Genomic DNA, 16,255 nt, shown 5'->3' with positions numbered 1-16,255 from the left:
CTTCATGTTTTGTATCATTTTTTTTTCTCAATCTGATTAGTATTTTCTTTGATTTCTTACATATATACTACTGCATAATATGTTTATGTTCTGTGATTTGTTACAAATATACTACTGCATATATTCAATAATACAAAAATTGAAGTTTTCATCCTCCCACCAAAGAAGATTAGAATTTCTTCTAAAATATAGTTCAAGAGACACGTTAAATATGGTCATTGTAGACATGTTGGCCATAACCGAAAAACATGCAAGTTTTACTTATTGAACTAGTTTTTCTTTTTTATTATTAGACTTTTGGTATGTTGTTTCAGACTTTTATTCATAAAATTGAAAACACAATCTTTCATTCATAAAATATAAGGTGTATTATTTCATATATACTATTCGTAAACCAATTTAACATATCCTCTACATCCAACCACTTTTTCATACAATTCCTTGGATTTTCAATTCTTTCATCAAAGTCCCTACATCATAAACATATTTAGTTTTTCTCAACATTGCATATACCAAAGAACATTAAATATATATTATAATTACATAGAATTTATGAAAAACAATGCAAAACGAAAGACAGAATGGACGGGGAGAGAGATTAGAAAGTGAGAGAAATCGATAGGGAAGAATTTTTAACAAAATCACCGAAAGAAAAATAATTAAGGAGTAATTTTGATTATAATATTATCATAATAGAATTAATCACTTATCATATTTACCATATTTACATAGAATATCTAATAAATCACTTGCCATAATAGAATTAATTTATCATACTTCACGCTTATAACGTTGTACATTCCTTTTTTTTTTTTTTTTTGTTTATTTCGTACTTTTAATGAAAATTGATAATAAGGTAAATTAGGTCATACATTTATGAAATTTTATAGCCCAAAGACTTTTTAGACTTTTCTGAAATTTCTTAGTGAAAAATGACTATTATATAAAATGGTATACCAATTTAGGCTATTCTAGCTAAAACCCTAAAATAACAAAATTTCAAACTCTATCGATGACAAATATTGATAAATCGTGGTATATTTGTAAATGTTTTCGATAAATTTGACATTGAAAATAATTTTCTTAAAATTATTTATTTTTAAGGGCAACTAGTAGGGTATTAGAGTCACTAACCCACGCTCTAACTTCGTCTAGTCCATAGGTTATATTCAATTTCAGTCTACATTCAATTGTTCAAATTACAAATTACAAATTACAAGTACATTTAGAAATTAAATCTGGTTGACATAAATCCACAATCTGGAAAGCAATTTACACCTGTCAAAACTCGATGGAACTGAGTACATTTTCAGCTCTTAGTATGACATATATCCAACATCAACCAAAAGTTGCTCAAAAGAAAAATCAAACAGTATTAATAGTATCGGCAAGAGAACGAAGAATGCAGCCTAAGCCAGCCCTTTCTGTCAACTTTTCATGTATCCTGAGACATTGATCACATGTGGGACGATCACCAGTTGACAACCCTCTATACAAGTACCTGCAAATGGTTATACATATAAATACTCAAGTTTTGGAAAGAAAACAACATAGATAAATGTTGGATGTGGCATAATATTTGGATTCAAAATCCGTGAATGCTTGTTTAGTGGAAGTTTCTAGATACTATCTTGAAGTAGCTTTTGCACTTGTTGAAGGAGGCAAATTCATGCTAATGTTTTGGAAGATAGTTATTCCATCATACTAGCAGCAACCCTATAAAGAAAACGCTTGCCTTGAGATGAGTTAATGGAAATCTTTTCTGCACTTCCTATTCATTTTAGCATCTAATTGTTTCATCATGCTCCTTCCTAGATGCCTACTCACAGGTTTTACATGGATGGCGTTCAAGTTGGAAAGGATGATAAAAGAAACATTATGGTTATCAAATAATGCTTTGTGTAGGGCAATCAAAAGGTGCATGTCCCAAGATGTCCAGTTTCCCCTTTCAACCACCAATTGTAGAACACTTTGTATAACCAATCTTGGAGGTTCCTGGGAAGGCATAAGAAGACATTGAAAAGGCTGAATAATTAAGCCAGTACAAAACTGACAGTGGAAGAATAATTTTTTCCATCAAGTCATAAGCCACAATCAAGTGAAGAAAGAACGTATTTTGGATTCGTCTCCTACAAGCTTTTTTGTGTTTAAACCTCTTCAAGCAAGGGCCAAAGGAAGAACTTGATTTTCTATGGAACTTTACCTTTTCAAGCGCTGAGTTTCACCCCATTTTTACTGGAAATAACCATCTTCCAAAGAGCTTTTCTGCTTGAGTTTTAATGGATCTGGTACTGAAGGTCGATCATACATTGTCATTTGGAAAAGAGTAAGCTTCCTCTTCATCTTGGAGAGTTTAATCTTGGTAATCTCAAGGGAAAAAAATATCACGTTCATGGCCAAGTGGCTTTGGAGAACTCTACTGAAAAATACACCATTTGGAGTAATTTTTTAAATCTTCTATAAGATAGAAATCCAAGCTAGAAACCTAATTCTCCATTTCGTCCAGTTGGTATGATGCCATATGCATATAGTAAGAAGAAAACAAAGATCATATTTTATTCTAATTGCAACCATGCTTAAAATGCAGGCTTTTTGTTTAGTTCTTTTAGTTTTGGCTGGTTTCCAGCTATTCTTGAAATATTAAGGAGTCTGTGGATATCTCTCTTGGTGAATCCTTTTAAAGAAAAGAAAAGGTTAAGTGTTATAAGATCGCATGAACAGATATTCTTGGTGGTACTTAAGACAAGAGGAACAGACATATACTCAGGAGAAAAAACCTTCCATTTGATGCTTGGAGGACAATCGAGGTCATGGGCTTTTTGAAACCCTGTCATTAATCTCAGAAAAGGTGATCCGCCACTACTTCCCCACAAATGATTCACATGGTGCCTATGCTTGGAGACTAATTGAGGCCAATTGGCTTTTGAAACCCTGTCATTAATCTCAAAAAATGCTCCACAAGAAAACAGTCCTGATGTTCCAAAGGGAAGGATTACCATTGGCCAAATGAGTATTGTCAAGTATCCTCACTTACTTCTTGTTGGTGTTCATAATCCTTGTATATTAGGGAATGTGTTGGAAAACAAATTGAGAGACTGCTGGAAGACAAGGCCTTAAAGAAACATAAACACTTTAATTTGACTAATATGTCTATGTCCGACATTCGGACACTCCACACTTGTTGGATGTGTCAGACGTTTGTTAGCATGTGTTACAAATTAGTTATACTTATACAAACTACAAAGTCAATATATGTCTAACATTATTAGACATGTATTGAACACTTGTTAAGCATGCTAAATAGACACATACGAATATAGGACAAGAATAATAAATTTTGCAAGACCCATTGGCAGAAGGGTTGGACATGACTTGCTAGATTCAGAAGATGTAATGAGATATTTCAAGCATGATGGTTAGAGAGATTTCCACTTTTACAAAGACTCCTAGCGAAAAAATAATTTTAGTTTTTTAACATAAACAAAACTTTTCACTGAAAGAATGAAATGAAAAGAGGCTAATGCTTGAAATAGAAAGACCTAAAAAGCAAGATAAAGCAAAGGCATCGGAATATATCCCAACACTGTACTTGCTCAGAAAATAAAAGCAAATACAAACACCACTGAAATTGAAACTCTCAAAACAAGTAACCATTTGGTGAGGACAACTGGTAGGAGAGAAGGAGCCCTCTAATTACAATCAAACCAAATCTCTGAAGGAAGACTTTTGAGTTCATTGAACCATTAAAATGAGATCTTGAAGACAGGAGGGGAACATTCTCCACTCCAAAACATTGAATCACTTGGAACTTTTAGAATTTCATAAAACCTGATATATTTCCAAAGGCGTTCAAAGGCCAACCACCTAGCTTTTCAAAAAGTGGGATGCCATGAACAAGTCTCTACATTCCAATGGACAAAAACCAAACCATAAAGGGGTGAAGCAATACAAGATTGCCAAGGATAAACCATTGAAGACTCCTTACAAAAGCAAAAAAAATTCATATCAGCGAAGCAATCTTCCAAGTATCTAAAGACTACCATATGTCCTACTGACACGAACACAGCTAGCAGTAGAAATCTGAAGAGATTAGGAAAAATGGAAAACAGAATGTTTGTTTACAAAGCAGTAGGATCAACCCAACCACTTAAGTATAAATTTCATAGCAAAAGAATAATATCAGAAAGTAAACTTGGAACTAATTAAACATTCCTGCTGAGAATGAGATAAGTAGAAGCAATGAGAATTGATATTTTAGCAGTTAAATACCGCATAAACTCACTTCATTAGAATATCGTAGTACTCTGGATCCAACGAAGAAAACATCCCATCTACATCCTTTATAGCCATGAGAGCCCTATGCACCACAATCCAATTTGCTGACTGAAGAAGTCCAAATAATCACATCAGATTAACTCATCCTCCCAATGTCAAGCAGACCAACAAAACATAAACATGAAAGAAACAGCAAGCCCATTCATTTTCAGTAGCTGCAAACAAACACAGCAAACTCTTTCCAAAAATTAAATCAACATCCAACAGTCCTAATTGGCATCGTCATTAAGAAAATATAGGAAAAGCATAACAAATAAATTTAATGATGACTAAAAAACAAGGATTCTCCAATAATTTCCCTTAACATTTCTAGCATTACCCACAAACTAAATAATCAAAATAAAACACTTATCACAGAAAAATGCAAGGAACCAACATGAATATCGATCCTACACCGTCATTAGCTCTGAACAAGACACGACAGCTCGGTAGGCAGTAAGAAAGAAAGGATACCTTACAACGCTCATCTCGGGTATTTGGAGGGGAACCTTCAAGAGCAGTTTTAAGAGCTTCGACTGGTTTAGACCTTGTAAGAGTAAAAAAAGTTAACAAATTGGGGCGTCTTCAATAAGAGAGTTAAATGAATTAAATGGTGTAAATCAAAGAGAAGGTACAGAATTCATTACTGTTTGAGTAAGCTTTCGATCTTTCGAGATTTGTGCTCAATTCTGGTGATTATGGCTTCTGCATTATCTGCTTCCACAAATTCACATGTAGTCGCCATTTTCGCCTTGCGTTATCACCCTACTTCCAGTAGGATTTTCTCGAGCTTAACTAAAAACTGATCATACCAATACAGATCGATAACCCAACAGTTGTATGAATGAAATCGGAGCTAAATGTGAATTGTGATTTGTGAAAAGAAGAGATGACAGGTTTTCTCGCCGCCGAATGGTCTTTTGAGGTGCGATGGTTTTGTTTATTATAATAGTTTTTTCTTTTAATTTTATTACAATTTTTAATTGAGGGAGTTGGACAATAATTTTTTTGGGATAAATGGGATCATTGGTGTTATGAAATTGAGGGAAAGGAGAATAAACTTAAAAGAACAAGCGTGGAGGAAAGATAGCACATGTATACTAAAATAATCTCTACAACTTGTATAGAGTTGCAAGAATAATGACTTCAGGTTCATGAGAATAATAGTTACGGAATCGAACACAACGAGGAAAAGAAAAAGGTATAAAAAATTATGTAGCCAAGGTTTTTTTATGTTTTTTTTCATGTTGTATTGATTTAACTTATATTTTTAAAAATTCAAGTTTGATCCAACCCAATCCAAATTTATAATATTATTAAAATATACATATATATATATATATATATATATATATATATATATTATCTTATAAATATTATAATTCATATAAGTTTGTAAAAAGTACGTTGGATTTTGATATTTAACATTTGAATTTTACGAGACTTTAGTTATTAGTATCTGTCGTAGACAAATTCAAGTATTTTAAGTTAATAAAAAATATATTTAGAAAAGAAAATAAAATAAATAAATAGCCCGACAACTCAACATGAACGTCTGGTAGCATTCCTTTGTAAATTAGAATATTTATTTGAAAATCAATTTTTTTAAATCGGTTTTTTATTTAAAACTTCATTCACTCCACTCATGATAATGTTAGACTTGTCTAACAAACAAGGGTTAAAATATTCGTATCGACATATCCATAAATCCAATTGCTCATTATCAATATGAAATACCTATCATCAATATTTGTAAAACTAAACTTCAATATCAACATTAATGTTTTAACCATCCCTAGCAAATAGAAGAGAGAGAACAAAATCTTTTCAAAGATTTGAGAACCAAGACAAACAAAATCCAACGAAGTCGAAGTCATGTACCACCTAACCAATACCACGGAGGCCCATGTATGAGGTGGTAGGGACTCGTATGATGTTCATCTTCCAACAATTAGTCAATGGGACACTCCACAAAACTTGATTCAATTGATTTCTCCCTACTAACATGTGAGGATACTCTCTTTTATCAAAACTTATATTTAAAAAATAAATTTGTGAGAAGGTGAAAGAAAACCAATACTATTTGTATCTTTAATTTCATTCCCACAAACTAAGTGCGTGTTTGACAGAGAGTTGAAAACAAAAAATTTTAAATCTCTTTGGTAGCATTTGGTAGTAGGTTTAGAAATTAGATTATAATAGTTATAGTTATCCACAATTATTGATTTGTTTATGAATATACCTTATGTTAAACAAATTTTTATATAATTATTATTTTGTAATATTATATAATTTATAAAATAAATTGAATTTGGTACCTGCTGTTTGGAGAGATTGAATAATCTTCATATATAATTGCTATAATAGATACCATCTAAAAGGATTTAACAAACCATAATAGAAACTATATAAAAGGATTTAATAACAAACCATAAGAACTGCATCTATGTTGTATCAAACCGTAGACCAACTTATAAGTTTTTCCAAAACATAGAGATCAAAATTGCAATTTAACCCAGTTTAGAATGCGTTAGGTAACACAAATTTTAATTATAAAAAATAAATTTAATATTTATCTTTATTTAATACAATCCTGTATTTTAAAATTTAAAATTTTAATTTTGGATATAATGAAAGCATTTCAAAATTTGCAATGTTTTTGGATTACAAAATCCAGAAACATATAATTTGAGTTTACAACATCTACCTCTAGAAGAAAAGATTATAACAAGTCAGAGGTTCACTATAACAGCCACCATCGGTCTATGCATCAAAACTACTCCTACATAGACTGTTAACTCAAGGAAGTTGATGTACATCAAAATTATCCCCGCTTTTAACACCGACACGTACAGTTTAACTTAATAGCGTTACTGTACATCAACATTAACCTCTGATTTTGTAGACATTGAACACAAAAACAACTAAACTAATTCCATTTCTATTCTACAAGTCTACACCTAGTCTTCGCCCATGATAGACAAACCAGATCCAAAGGCTGTGCTCCAGTTTGATAGTTTCCATACTAAGATGTCACCGTAGGCACAATCTTGTTTCACATCCACACAGTCTTTGGTTTTCAATACCTGCAACACCATGCTCGAATGTCATCCCTTCACACCAAAGATTGTAATGGTTTACTTTAAGCAACATGTTTCTGTTTTTTTTAAAAAGAAAAAACTACAGAATGATAGGTCAAGAGGTGATTGTTGTTAGGCTTGGGGTTTCAATTTTCTTCAATTGCTGATTGTGAAGTTGGAACTTTTCGTTAAATTAAAATATTCAGTACAGATGAGAGAGCGTTAACTTTTTCTATAAAATTCTGTAACAACGCCCATCTGTCTAAAGTGCTTCAAGTTTCCTTGTCACCTATATATCTAAAATTCAAGATGTACTATCAACCAAACCACAAGAGGAAAAATGAAGCACCAGACATAGAGTTCAAAGGATTGAAACAAGGAGACAATAGGGAAAGAAGAAGAAGAAAAATACCAATATTTCGTAGAATAAACCAGCACTCTCTTTTCTCGTTTTGTTGCTTAGAAGATGGGACAAATTTACAGCCTCTTCCGCACTCTGTATCCGTTGATTTGTAAAATTTTGGAGAAGATATTCAGCAACCATTCTGTAGCATCAGAGGTTTAACGAGTTAAAAGCAAGTGGGAATGAAATGAAGAACAGCTGAGAAACGTGAACCCAAATCAATACACTTTACCTGGTTCTCCCAGACCATCCATCTATATTTATCAAAAATTAAAAAAAAAAAAAAAAAAAAAAAAAAAAAAAAAAACCCAGTAATTAAACATACAACCTATAAAGAGATTCCTAAATAGCATAATAAAATCGCTTGAAGATGCTCCTTACCGGTTTCCAGTTCATCCACTTCACAAAACTTTATCTGCTGGACAAAGAGGGAAATTGGGAACCGTCAAACAATATATTGACAAACATCTAATCTAAAAACTGTAAAAAAATGCTTATACTTCAGCTTCAAGTAAATACCAACCTACAAGGATAAATAATATTCACTCGTTCAAGACACAAATGAAAATTTGAATACCTAGGGTTGACAAAAAAAATTGTTTGGTATACAATTCCTAAAAGATCACAACAAGCCTTACTGCATTCGAGTTAGAAACTTTAGGGCTATCTGGACTCCTAAATAATCTAGCTGATGTTGAGCACCGAACAGGTGTGCCAGGTGCTATTGCTATTTGCTCGAGTCCATCTGAAATTTGAGGTTCTGATGTGGACAACTCCAGGACAGAAGCTTCAGAAACGGCAACTCTATCCACACAAGTCGTGATTTGCTCTGATCTGTAGGTAGCTATAGATCCAGAAATCTCTGGTTCATTTGAATGTTCTCCAGTTTTGAAAATTGTTACGGGGCTATCCATTTTCACTAATGTGTGAAAAGCTGGAGAACTTGGAACATCCAAGTTTTCAGGAGATTTCACCAGTTCAGTAGATTTTGATATATTCACTCTGGTTTCAAAAAGGGACCTAAGCTCAGGCGAAACACCTTGTAGAGAAAACTATCATCATAAGACAAAATAGTGTCCTTGAAACTTAAAATTCAATGCTTTTTTCTTTTCAAGATTAAACATGACTTTCAAAAACCCAATCAAGAAGACAAGAACCTCATAAACTTACAGGACATCAAAGGCATTGAGAAGCCAAAGGAGAGTCTAGATATTTGACTAGCCTTCCAGGCAGTGAGAGCACTACAAGGACATTTTCTTCTTTTTGAAACCAAGTCCCTAGCATCGTATATGCTTCGCTTAAGTTCCCTGATATAGTTTACCAATGTGTTATCTCATTTGTGTCTCAAAAGAAGATAATAGTTCAGCAATAAATCTGATCTAACTTAGAACTATATAAGGTCATCCATGCACAGGGGCCTTGATAATCTCCTCTGTATCATTCCAATTTTATTGGATGTCCCAAAGAGGCACGTTAAAACTATTAAGGGAAAATAAGGCTTCTGATTTTTAGATTTTGAGGCAAAACACCAGTCACTTTAAATGCCAGAATAACGACCTAAATTCTTAGCTATGATCAAACAAATGCGAGCAACATGTAAAAATTCTATTTAACATTACCATTGCTGAAATACTATGGCAAGGTTCTCTTCAATCTTTTTTAACAAATTGCTATCTACAAGGCGCTCTTCAATTATTATATACAACCAGTATATTTTGACAATCCCTTCAAAAGACATCTAGTATTGAGACCCTTAAAACATGCAAAACGAGTTGAAAACACATTGGTTGGGAATCCAAAGCCACCATTGAACATTTGCAGTATCTAACATATAGATGTTATGAAACTTACTCATTAGGTAATACTATAGTATCATCAACAATGCATTTTCTTTTCCTCGATGTTCGTGGTCTCTCCTTATTAGCTGGTGTCGAAATTGTTGTAAACTCAGGTGTTTTTGTACCTACATGGAGGGGAAGATGATTTAAACAAAAGGCCTACAATTGTAAATGCCAAGTAATATTAATTTCCATTGAATAGATTATGGAAACACATGATTCTAGTAGTCAAAAGAAGAAAAAAAGGGCTTCTATTCAACTCCAAAATATTCGTGAAAATATGACACATGACAAAATTGTAGGCAAATCATTTAAGATGATGGAACTTGGTTGAGAAATTTTACCCACCAGTAAAATCTGGAAATCTGGAATCAAGCACTCCATCAAGTGAAATAGAAAGTTGATCATTCCTCGAACCATCACAGTCTTTCATTTCGGGTGATTGCATTTCAGGAAATTTTAAATTATCCCCTTCCCTACTACCCATTCCTATAAGTTTCATCGGTTCGATTTGTGCACCCAAGGACATATCAATATCCATGCTGTCCAGTAAAGTTATAGTATTATCTCTAAGTTTCTCGATGCTTCTTTCTGAGGTGTTGATACTATTGCCTCCATTAACAAACTCAGTTTCATTATCTGATTGAATTCTTTCCCTGTCCATTCCCTCACTATGACAATCTTCGCGAGAGAATTTCACATTCTCTGAAGATTCTCTCTCAGTTATAGAAACTGTCTTGACAGTTACAGTTTCTTCATAAGAAAAGCTATTGGTCAAAACCATTTCTGTGCTTGCTTCGGGAACTAAATTTTCATGCTGCAGCATTTTCTCCTTCCACGTCTCTTCTTCATCAGATCGATGATCTTCATCAAATTGTTCAATTGCTTTGACATCTGCACTCTCTATTGCAGTAGATACCTCAACCTCGTATCTTTCATCAGATAATGTACTCACTTGACATTTTTCTGGCATAATGTGATGATGTAATGTGCTTGCCTGCATCTCAATTTCCTTGAGGTGAGGTGAAAAGACACTGGAGCAATAAGAACATTAAAATCTTTCTCCCCAACAGACTGAAAATGAAGTTAAGGAAATTACAGGGTAGCTTGGCCTACATACTCTTCGAATATGGTAACATCAGAACAGCATACGCTGTGAAGTGCAGTGATTTCCTGGTCATGGTTCTGCAACAGTGTAGATAAAATTTTCAACTACATCAATATGCACGTTTGATCAAATTTGAACTTCTAAAAGTTAGACTGTTAAATTGATTAGAGGTATTTCAGAAGTCATTGACGACTATTTATAAATGAACACTTAGTCAAAATAATTTATATATGACTCATTTGAGTGTTAAACATGATGATGAAAGACTTACTTGATCAAGTGACAGCACGATATCATTGTTCCATATATTATCTGCAAAAATTAGATGAGATACATAGTAGAACTGTCATTAGAAAAAATATTAGCAGAAAAATGTAAGATAAACGCCATACCTTTAAGGGTGATCTCTTCATGAGATACCGTGTGACTACTGAAAAATTAGGGAACATCGAGTTAAAAATGATGATAAATAAGATGCCTAACAGAGAGATTAGCTCAATTAAATAGCCTACCCAGTGAGATCCTCAATAATCCCCAGATCAAATTCGTCAAGTTTGAATCTTTCAGGAAGGGTAATAGCATAATAAGGTGTTAGTTTGGTTCCCTTTCTTGTGCTATTCTTTGTTCTGACCACAAATTCATTGATTTCAGTCAGCACTTTATTGCAGTCGGTATACAGATATTCAACTTTTTTGGAATAGATCCGGGCAATGCCAAGGAGGAGGTACGCCATTACTCTATATGTCACAGCATTTAGTTCATCTTGCAATATTTTATCTACATACGTTAATAAATACATTACGAAGAGGAAAGAGCGATCAGAACCAATAGAAAATAGCAATAACAAGCAACCACAAAATAAAGAGGAAAGGTGTGTATATGAAACTCCAGATTGAAAAGGAAAAAAAAACAGAACATTTAAAAATAAGGGCTAGGCTCTGTGTGACAACATTCAACTCATCTAAAATTTACGGACACACAGAAACATGTATAGTATAGAGGGAAAATGGTGATCGGAACTTAAGAGTTAGAAAATGATAGTTACAAACATAGCCTTTACTAGTCATTTGATATAGCCATATAGGGATTCCATATATGGCTATCCTTGAGCTCTCTATAGATGACAGATCCATTTTCTCTTATTTGTCATCACTTTGAAATCACACACTGTTGCTAGTTGGTCGGTCTCTTATTCATGCTAGCAAAGCTCTCTAGCTGACTTTACTATTATTACACTACCAGTGGAATGAGTTGTCCATAGACCACAATATCACCATCTAGAAACTTGTAAGCAAACACAAGACTGTTTGACATTCGTTTCCTTTTCCTTTTTGATATCCATGAGTGTATGAGCCAGTTTACACACATCTCGACTAATCTCATGGGATAACCCGCATGATCCTACAACATTTGGGTATCAAGGAAACTTGTAGGAAATTAATTTCTAAGTAGGTAACCATCATGGCTTGAACCCTTGACCCTTTAATCATTTATTAAGATTATGTCTCCTTTCTACTACTAGGCCAACCATTGGCCATGATGGCTGCTTGACATTCGTTTCTAAAAGTCGGTTCCCCTTGTTTTTTCTTTTGTTGAGGTAGCTTACTTTCAAGTTTTAAAAATAGAAGTTGTTCTTCCATCAAACTTGATGACCTTTTGAAGGGTCGCCTTCTAATCACTGTTGTTACAATTTTTAAAAAGGTTTATACAAGACAAGCTGGAAAAGCAATTCATAACATTCTATCAAGCCATTCATCGACAAAACCCCAAAAGCTACATCTCAACTTCCTTTCTTGATCACCGATTCCATGGAGGTCTGCATTGCACATTTTCATGTTTAAACATACACATGCATTCCCAATTATTTTCATGCATGTATTCCTAATAAATAAAAAAAAAAAAAAAAAAAAAAAAAAAAAAAAAAAGTGGAACGTTAAGTCGGACAAAATACTCTGACACGTGAGAAAGGTCCAAATGGTTTTCTATTTACATTTTAGGTTTTCTAGAAATCGGGCAACCAATTGAAGGAAACAATCTGCTATAATCAATAAATCCAACCCGAAATATAAAATGAAATTTCAGAAACTCTATACAACAGTATTTCCCTCTCTAGACAGACTCTTATTAATAAAGAATTTCACAAACAAACAAACAACAATAATCAAATTCACAAATGCACAATGAGTAAACAACGATTTCACTGTCTACCTCACAAATTGGTGATATCAAACAAGATATATTCACAATATGTTAGGAAATAAGATTTTGGTCAGTAAGAAACAACTCCATGACCCAAAAAATAGGCAAAATGTAATAACAGCAGTAAACGACTCAATATGAGGGTACATTCCCCCTATACCCAAATCAGAAATGCGGAAATGAAGAGTGAAATAAAATTACAAAAAAAAAAAAAAAAAAAAAAAAAAACGAAAGGGAAGAACGAACCAACGGAAAAGGGTATATCAGTTTCCATGACCAGAGACTTCTTGAGCTTTTTAAAGCAGTAAGCAGCAACCCAAATGGCACCTAATGGGCCTTTCCTCAAAAGAAGGCAGTGTGAGTGAAACATAACTCAAAGGGCAGTGAAGCTTGAGCTCTGAAATTCAAATGAGTACAAAACCTTCATGCAAAATTGAGGAAGAAGAAGAAGAAGGAGAAGGAGAAGAAGAATGCTGGGGAATCTTTGAAGCCACTACGAAAACGAAACATTTAAGAAAACTGGTAAGGTAATAGTCAGAAATGGGAAATGTGTCTGAAAAGGAATTTTCTTAAAATTTTGGGGGAAAAAACGGAAAATTGATAAATAGAGAGACGGAAATCAATTGGGGCAAACCGTTCTTTTAAAAAGAATTTGTTGTGAGACAAAATCAACCGACAGCAATCGACGGTTTTCTTTGCACTCGGTTCATCGGATACGTATAAGCCGACCGTAATTTCTCCATTTTTTCGTTTCTTTCTTTTCGAAAAAGTAATCTTTGTTACTAAAAATTTCATCCATAGTTAGAAATTTAATTTTAATATTAGTTTTTCTTTCAACTGTGTGCGACAAAGTAATTAATTGTCATATATTACATTTCTTAAACTCATAGCGTTGAATTTTGCTTTAATATATCGTAAATGCACTAAAAAAACAAATTGATATTATCAATAATATGTTTCCACATTTTTATAGATGAAAGACCGACCAAATTTAAAAATAATTATGTCATATTTTGTTACCTTTATAAATGCTTTTAGAAATTTTGGGTATGCTTTGTTTGCAATTTAGATTATATTTTATTTTTTTGAATTCATCAAGTTTCAGTGAATGTTTAGAAAACAACCCAAATTATGATTATGAAATTTTTTTTTTTTTTTTTTTGGAATTGTATGATCCAAATAGTTATAAACCAATATTATTGTGTTTTTATTATATTTCAAATTTGAATTTTAAAATTTTAAAATGAAAAAATATATTAAATAAAGATTAAAAAAACCATCTAGAAATATAGAAGGTTAATTTTTTCAAATTTTTAACAGAAAATATATCTTCATAAAATAAATTAATAATTGAATAACTATGAATAACTACTATTATTGTGTTCATAACCCTAAACCCTAAACGTGATTATTCAAATGGTCACCAATCGTCTATAAGTACGCTTCTTTTCTAAATTTGTTTGAAATAACTTTTCTCCACCGTAATTTTCTCCCGTATGTTTTATGTTATTTTACTTCTCACATCTCAAAATTAATTACTTAAGATTTTTCTTTCTTTTCAACTGGAACAATTAGAAAAGGAAAAGAAAGAAAAAATGCAATTTTTTTTTATATCGATAAGTGTCCAGATCAACTTGTGCGCATCTCGACTAATCTCACGCAACAACCGTATGATCCTGCAACATTTAGGTGTCAAGTAAACTTATAGAAAATTAATTCTTAGGTATGTAGCCACCATAAATTTCAATTGATCATTAAAATTTATTTTCCCTCTTCAATTTGAATTTAATTTGTGCTTAATATTATGAATTCCACATCTACAATACATTTGTTCTCTCTATCTTGAAACTTAACTTCAATAATTATAAATAGAAAAAAAAAAGTTTTCTCCCGTTAATAATAAAATGTAAACTATTTATATTTTAGGGTAAAAAAGCACTTAATAACAAAAATCGATTATACTTTGAAATTTGCCGTAAAGCATAAATAGTTTTATCCATTTTGCCATTTTTTACCATTCCTTAAAAGAGAAGAAAAAATCTCCTGTCATTTGGTTATCTTATGGGAGTGAACTAAGTAGTTATATATTATAATTACATTTCAATATGAACTTATAATTAGTTCTTATTGTATGATATGTGTATGCATGACAGCGGTGATTTAAGTCACGAGTATTGCATTATTTATGGTGATTTTTTTAATTGCTCAATTTTGGTATGTAGTACTTATGCATAAGGAGCATTAAACAAAATGTTCTCTTGTTGTTTCATGTTTTAAGAATAATGAATATGTCTCGAGTTTTATATGTTGTCGTATTTGATTTTATTTTATGAGAACTTGTTTGGTAAAATTATTTATGATTAATTTTACATGAATAATGTCATCGACAATTTCAAGCTATTGTACTATATCTTATCGGTGGAAATCATGACAAAGTTTATGAAAAACTTAATGGCAATGATTTCGATTGATGGCCGTAAGAAATGTTATTCTTTGGCTCTGAACAAATTTGAAAAATCACGTCATTGCAATGTTAGAGGATAAGCCAACAAAACAAAGCGAATTTGTGTGCGTTTGAAGCATAAAAACATATGCAAGTGTGAGGCCTCGGAATGGATTGGATAGCACACTAATAATGATTATAATTTATAGTGGTGGATAAGAGAATCATTGACGCAGAATAATATATGCAAACACAAGATGTCATAACAATGAAGTTTATGGTTGAAAAGTTTGTGTTCTTTTAAATGTATGATTCCAAATTTGTGATAGCACACATTCCATGATGTCTTCTCCATGCTTGAATGCTAATTATATATTCTATGAGAATTCTCTATATGAAAAGACAAGAAATTTCTTGAGAATTATGGAAAGGGTGAAACCTTTTTCGAAATTTGATGCATGTAATACGTAAAGTACTTAAGAAAAGTGACTATTCCAATTAATAATCAAAGTTTGAGAGTATTGGATAACAAATTAAAAAGGAATGGAATATGTATGAATTGTATAAAAAAATTTACGTATGTCTTTGGTGAGTAATAAAAAGTTTTGATATATAAGACAAAGACTTAAGACTACTACTTTCTAATGAAAGTATCATGATTGACTTTGTAAAGTCAAAAATAACATTGTGGATCTCATTGTAAAAGACTTGACTAGAGAGTTATTGAAAGAGAAACTTTGTCAAGGAGAATGAGATTAAAACCTTTAATTTTAAAAGTTAATTAGAGAGGTAACCTAACTTACCTAGCTGATCGGAGATTCCAAGTTTTAGCTAGGTTCAATGGAAAGATGACCTATAGATAACTAAGTA

General features: G+C 32.3%; 2 protein-coding genes and 1 non-coding gene across 7 annotated transcripts; all 3 read right to left on the bottom strand.

The window, feature by feature from the left end:
• Nucleotides 1-1,163: 1,163 nt before the first annotated feature.
• On the bottom strand, nt 1,164-5,532 carry LOC103485501 (actin-related protein 2/3 complex subunit 5A). The gene is made up of 4 exons (XM_008443145.3): nt 4,962-5,532; nt 4,789-4,861; nt 4,283-4,383; nt 1,164-1,501 (listed from the first exon to the last, which is right to left on the bottom strand). Exons 1-4 carry the CDS (start codon nt 5,057-5,059, stop codon nt 1,366-1,368), a joined length of 408 nt encoding a protein of 135 aa, XP_008441367.1. The 5' UTR covers nt 5,060-5,532; the 3' UTR covers nt 1,164-1,365.
• Nucleotides 5,533-6,953: 1,421 nt separating this feature from the next.
• On the bottom strand, nt 6,954-13,552 carry LOC103485500 (sister chromatid cohesion 1 protein 2). 5 transcript variants are annotated; one of them, XM_008443143.3, is made up of 13 exons: nt 13,189-13,547; nt 11,256-11,520; nt 11,136-11,173; nt 11,015-11,055; nt 10,756-10,820; nt 9,984-10,669; nt 9,649-9,760; nt 8,968-9,104; nt 8,436-8,836; nt 8,179-8,215; nt 8,030-8,051; nt 7,807-7,939; nt 6,954-7,400 (listed from the first exon to the last, which is right to left on the bottom strand). In XM_008443143.3, the coding sequence occupies exons 1-13, from the start codon at nt 13,310-13,312 to the stop codon at nt 7,275-7,277; spliced, it is 2,187 nt and encodes a 728-aa protein (XP_008441365.2). In that variant the 5' UTR covers nt 13,313-13,547; the 3' UTR covers nt 6,954-7,274. The 5 variants fall into 5 exon arrangements, 3 of the variants coding, with proteins under 3 accessions (XP_008441365.2, XP_008441366.2, XP_016899384.2); XM_008443144.3 differs by having other exon boundaries at nt 8,179-8,212; XM_017043895.2 differs by having other exon boundaries at nt 11,256-11,480.
• Nucleotides 9,166-9,269, bottom strand: LOC127148759 (U6 spliceosomal RNA). The gene has a single exon (XR_007819838.1). It is a non-coding gene; the product is annotated as a U6 spliceosomal RNA (small nuclear RNA).
• Nucleotides 13,553-16,255: the final 2,703 nt, after the last annotated feature.

The sequence above is a fragment of the Cucumis melo genome, chromosome 3 (assembly GCF_025177605.1).
Source record: "Cucumis melo cultivar AY chromosome 3, USDA_Cmelo_AY_1.0, whole genome shotgun sequence".
Taxonomy (NCBI): domain Eukaryota; kingdom Viridiplantae; phylum Streptophyta; class Magnoliopsida; order Cucurbitales; family Cucurbitaceae; genus Cucumis; species Cucumis melo.
Note: the sequence above shows the minus strand (reverse complement) of the source record. Positions and strands in the feature narration are given on the sequence as shown.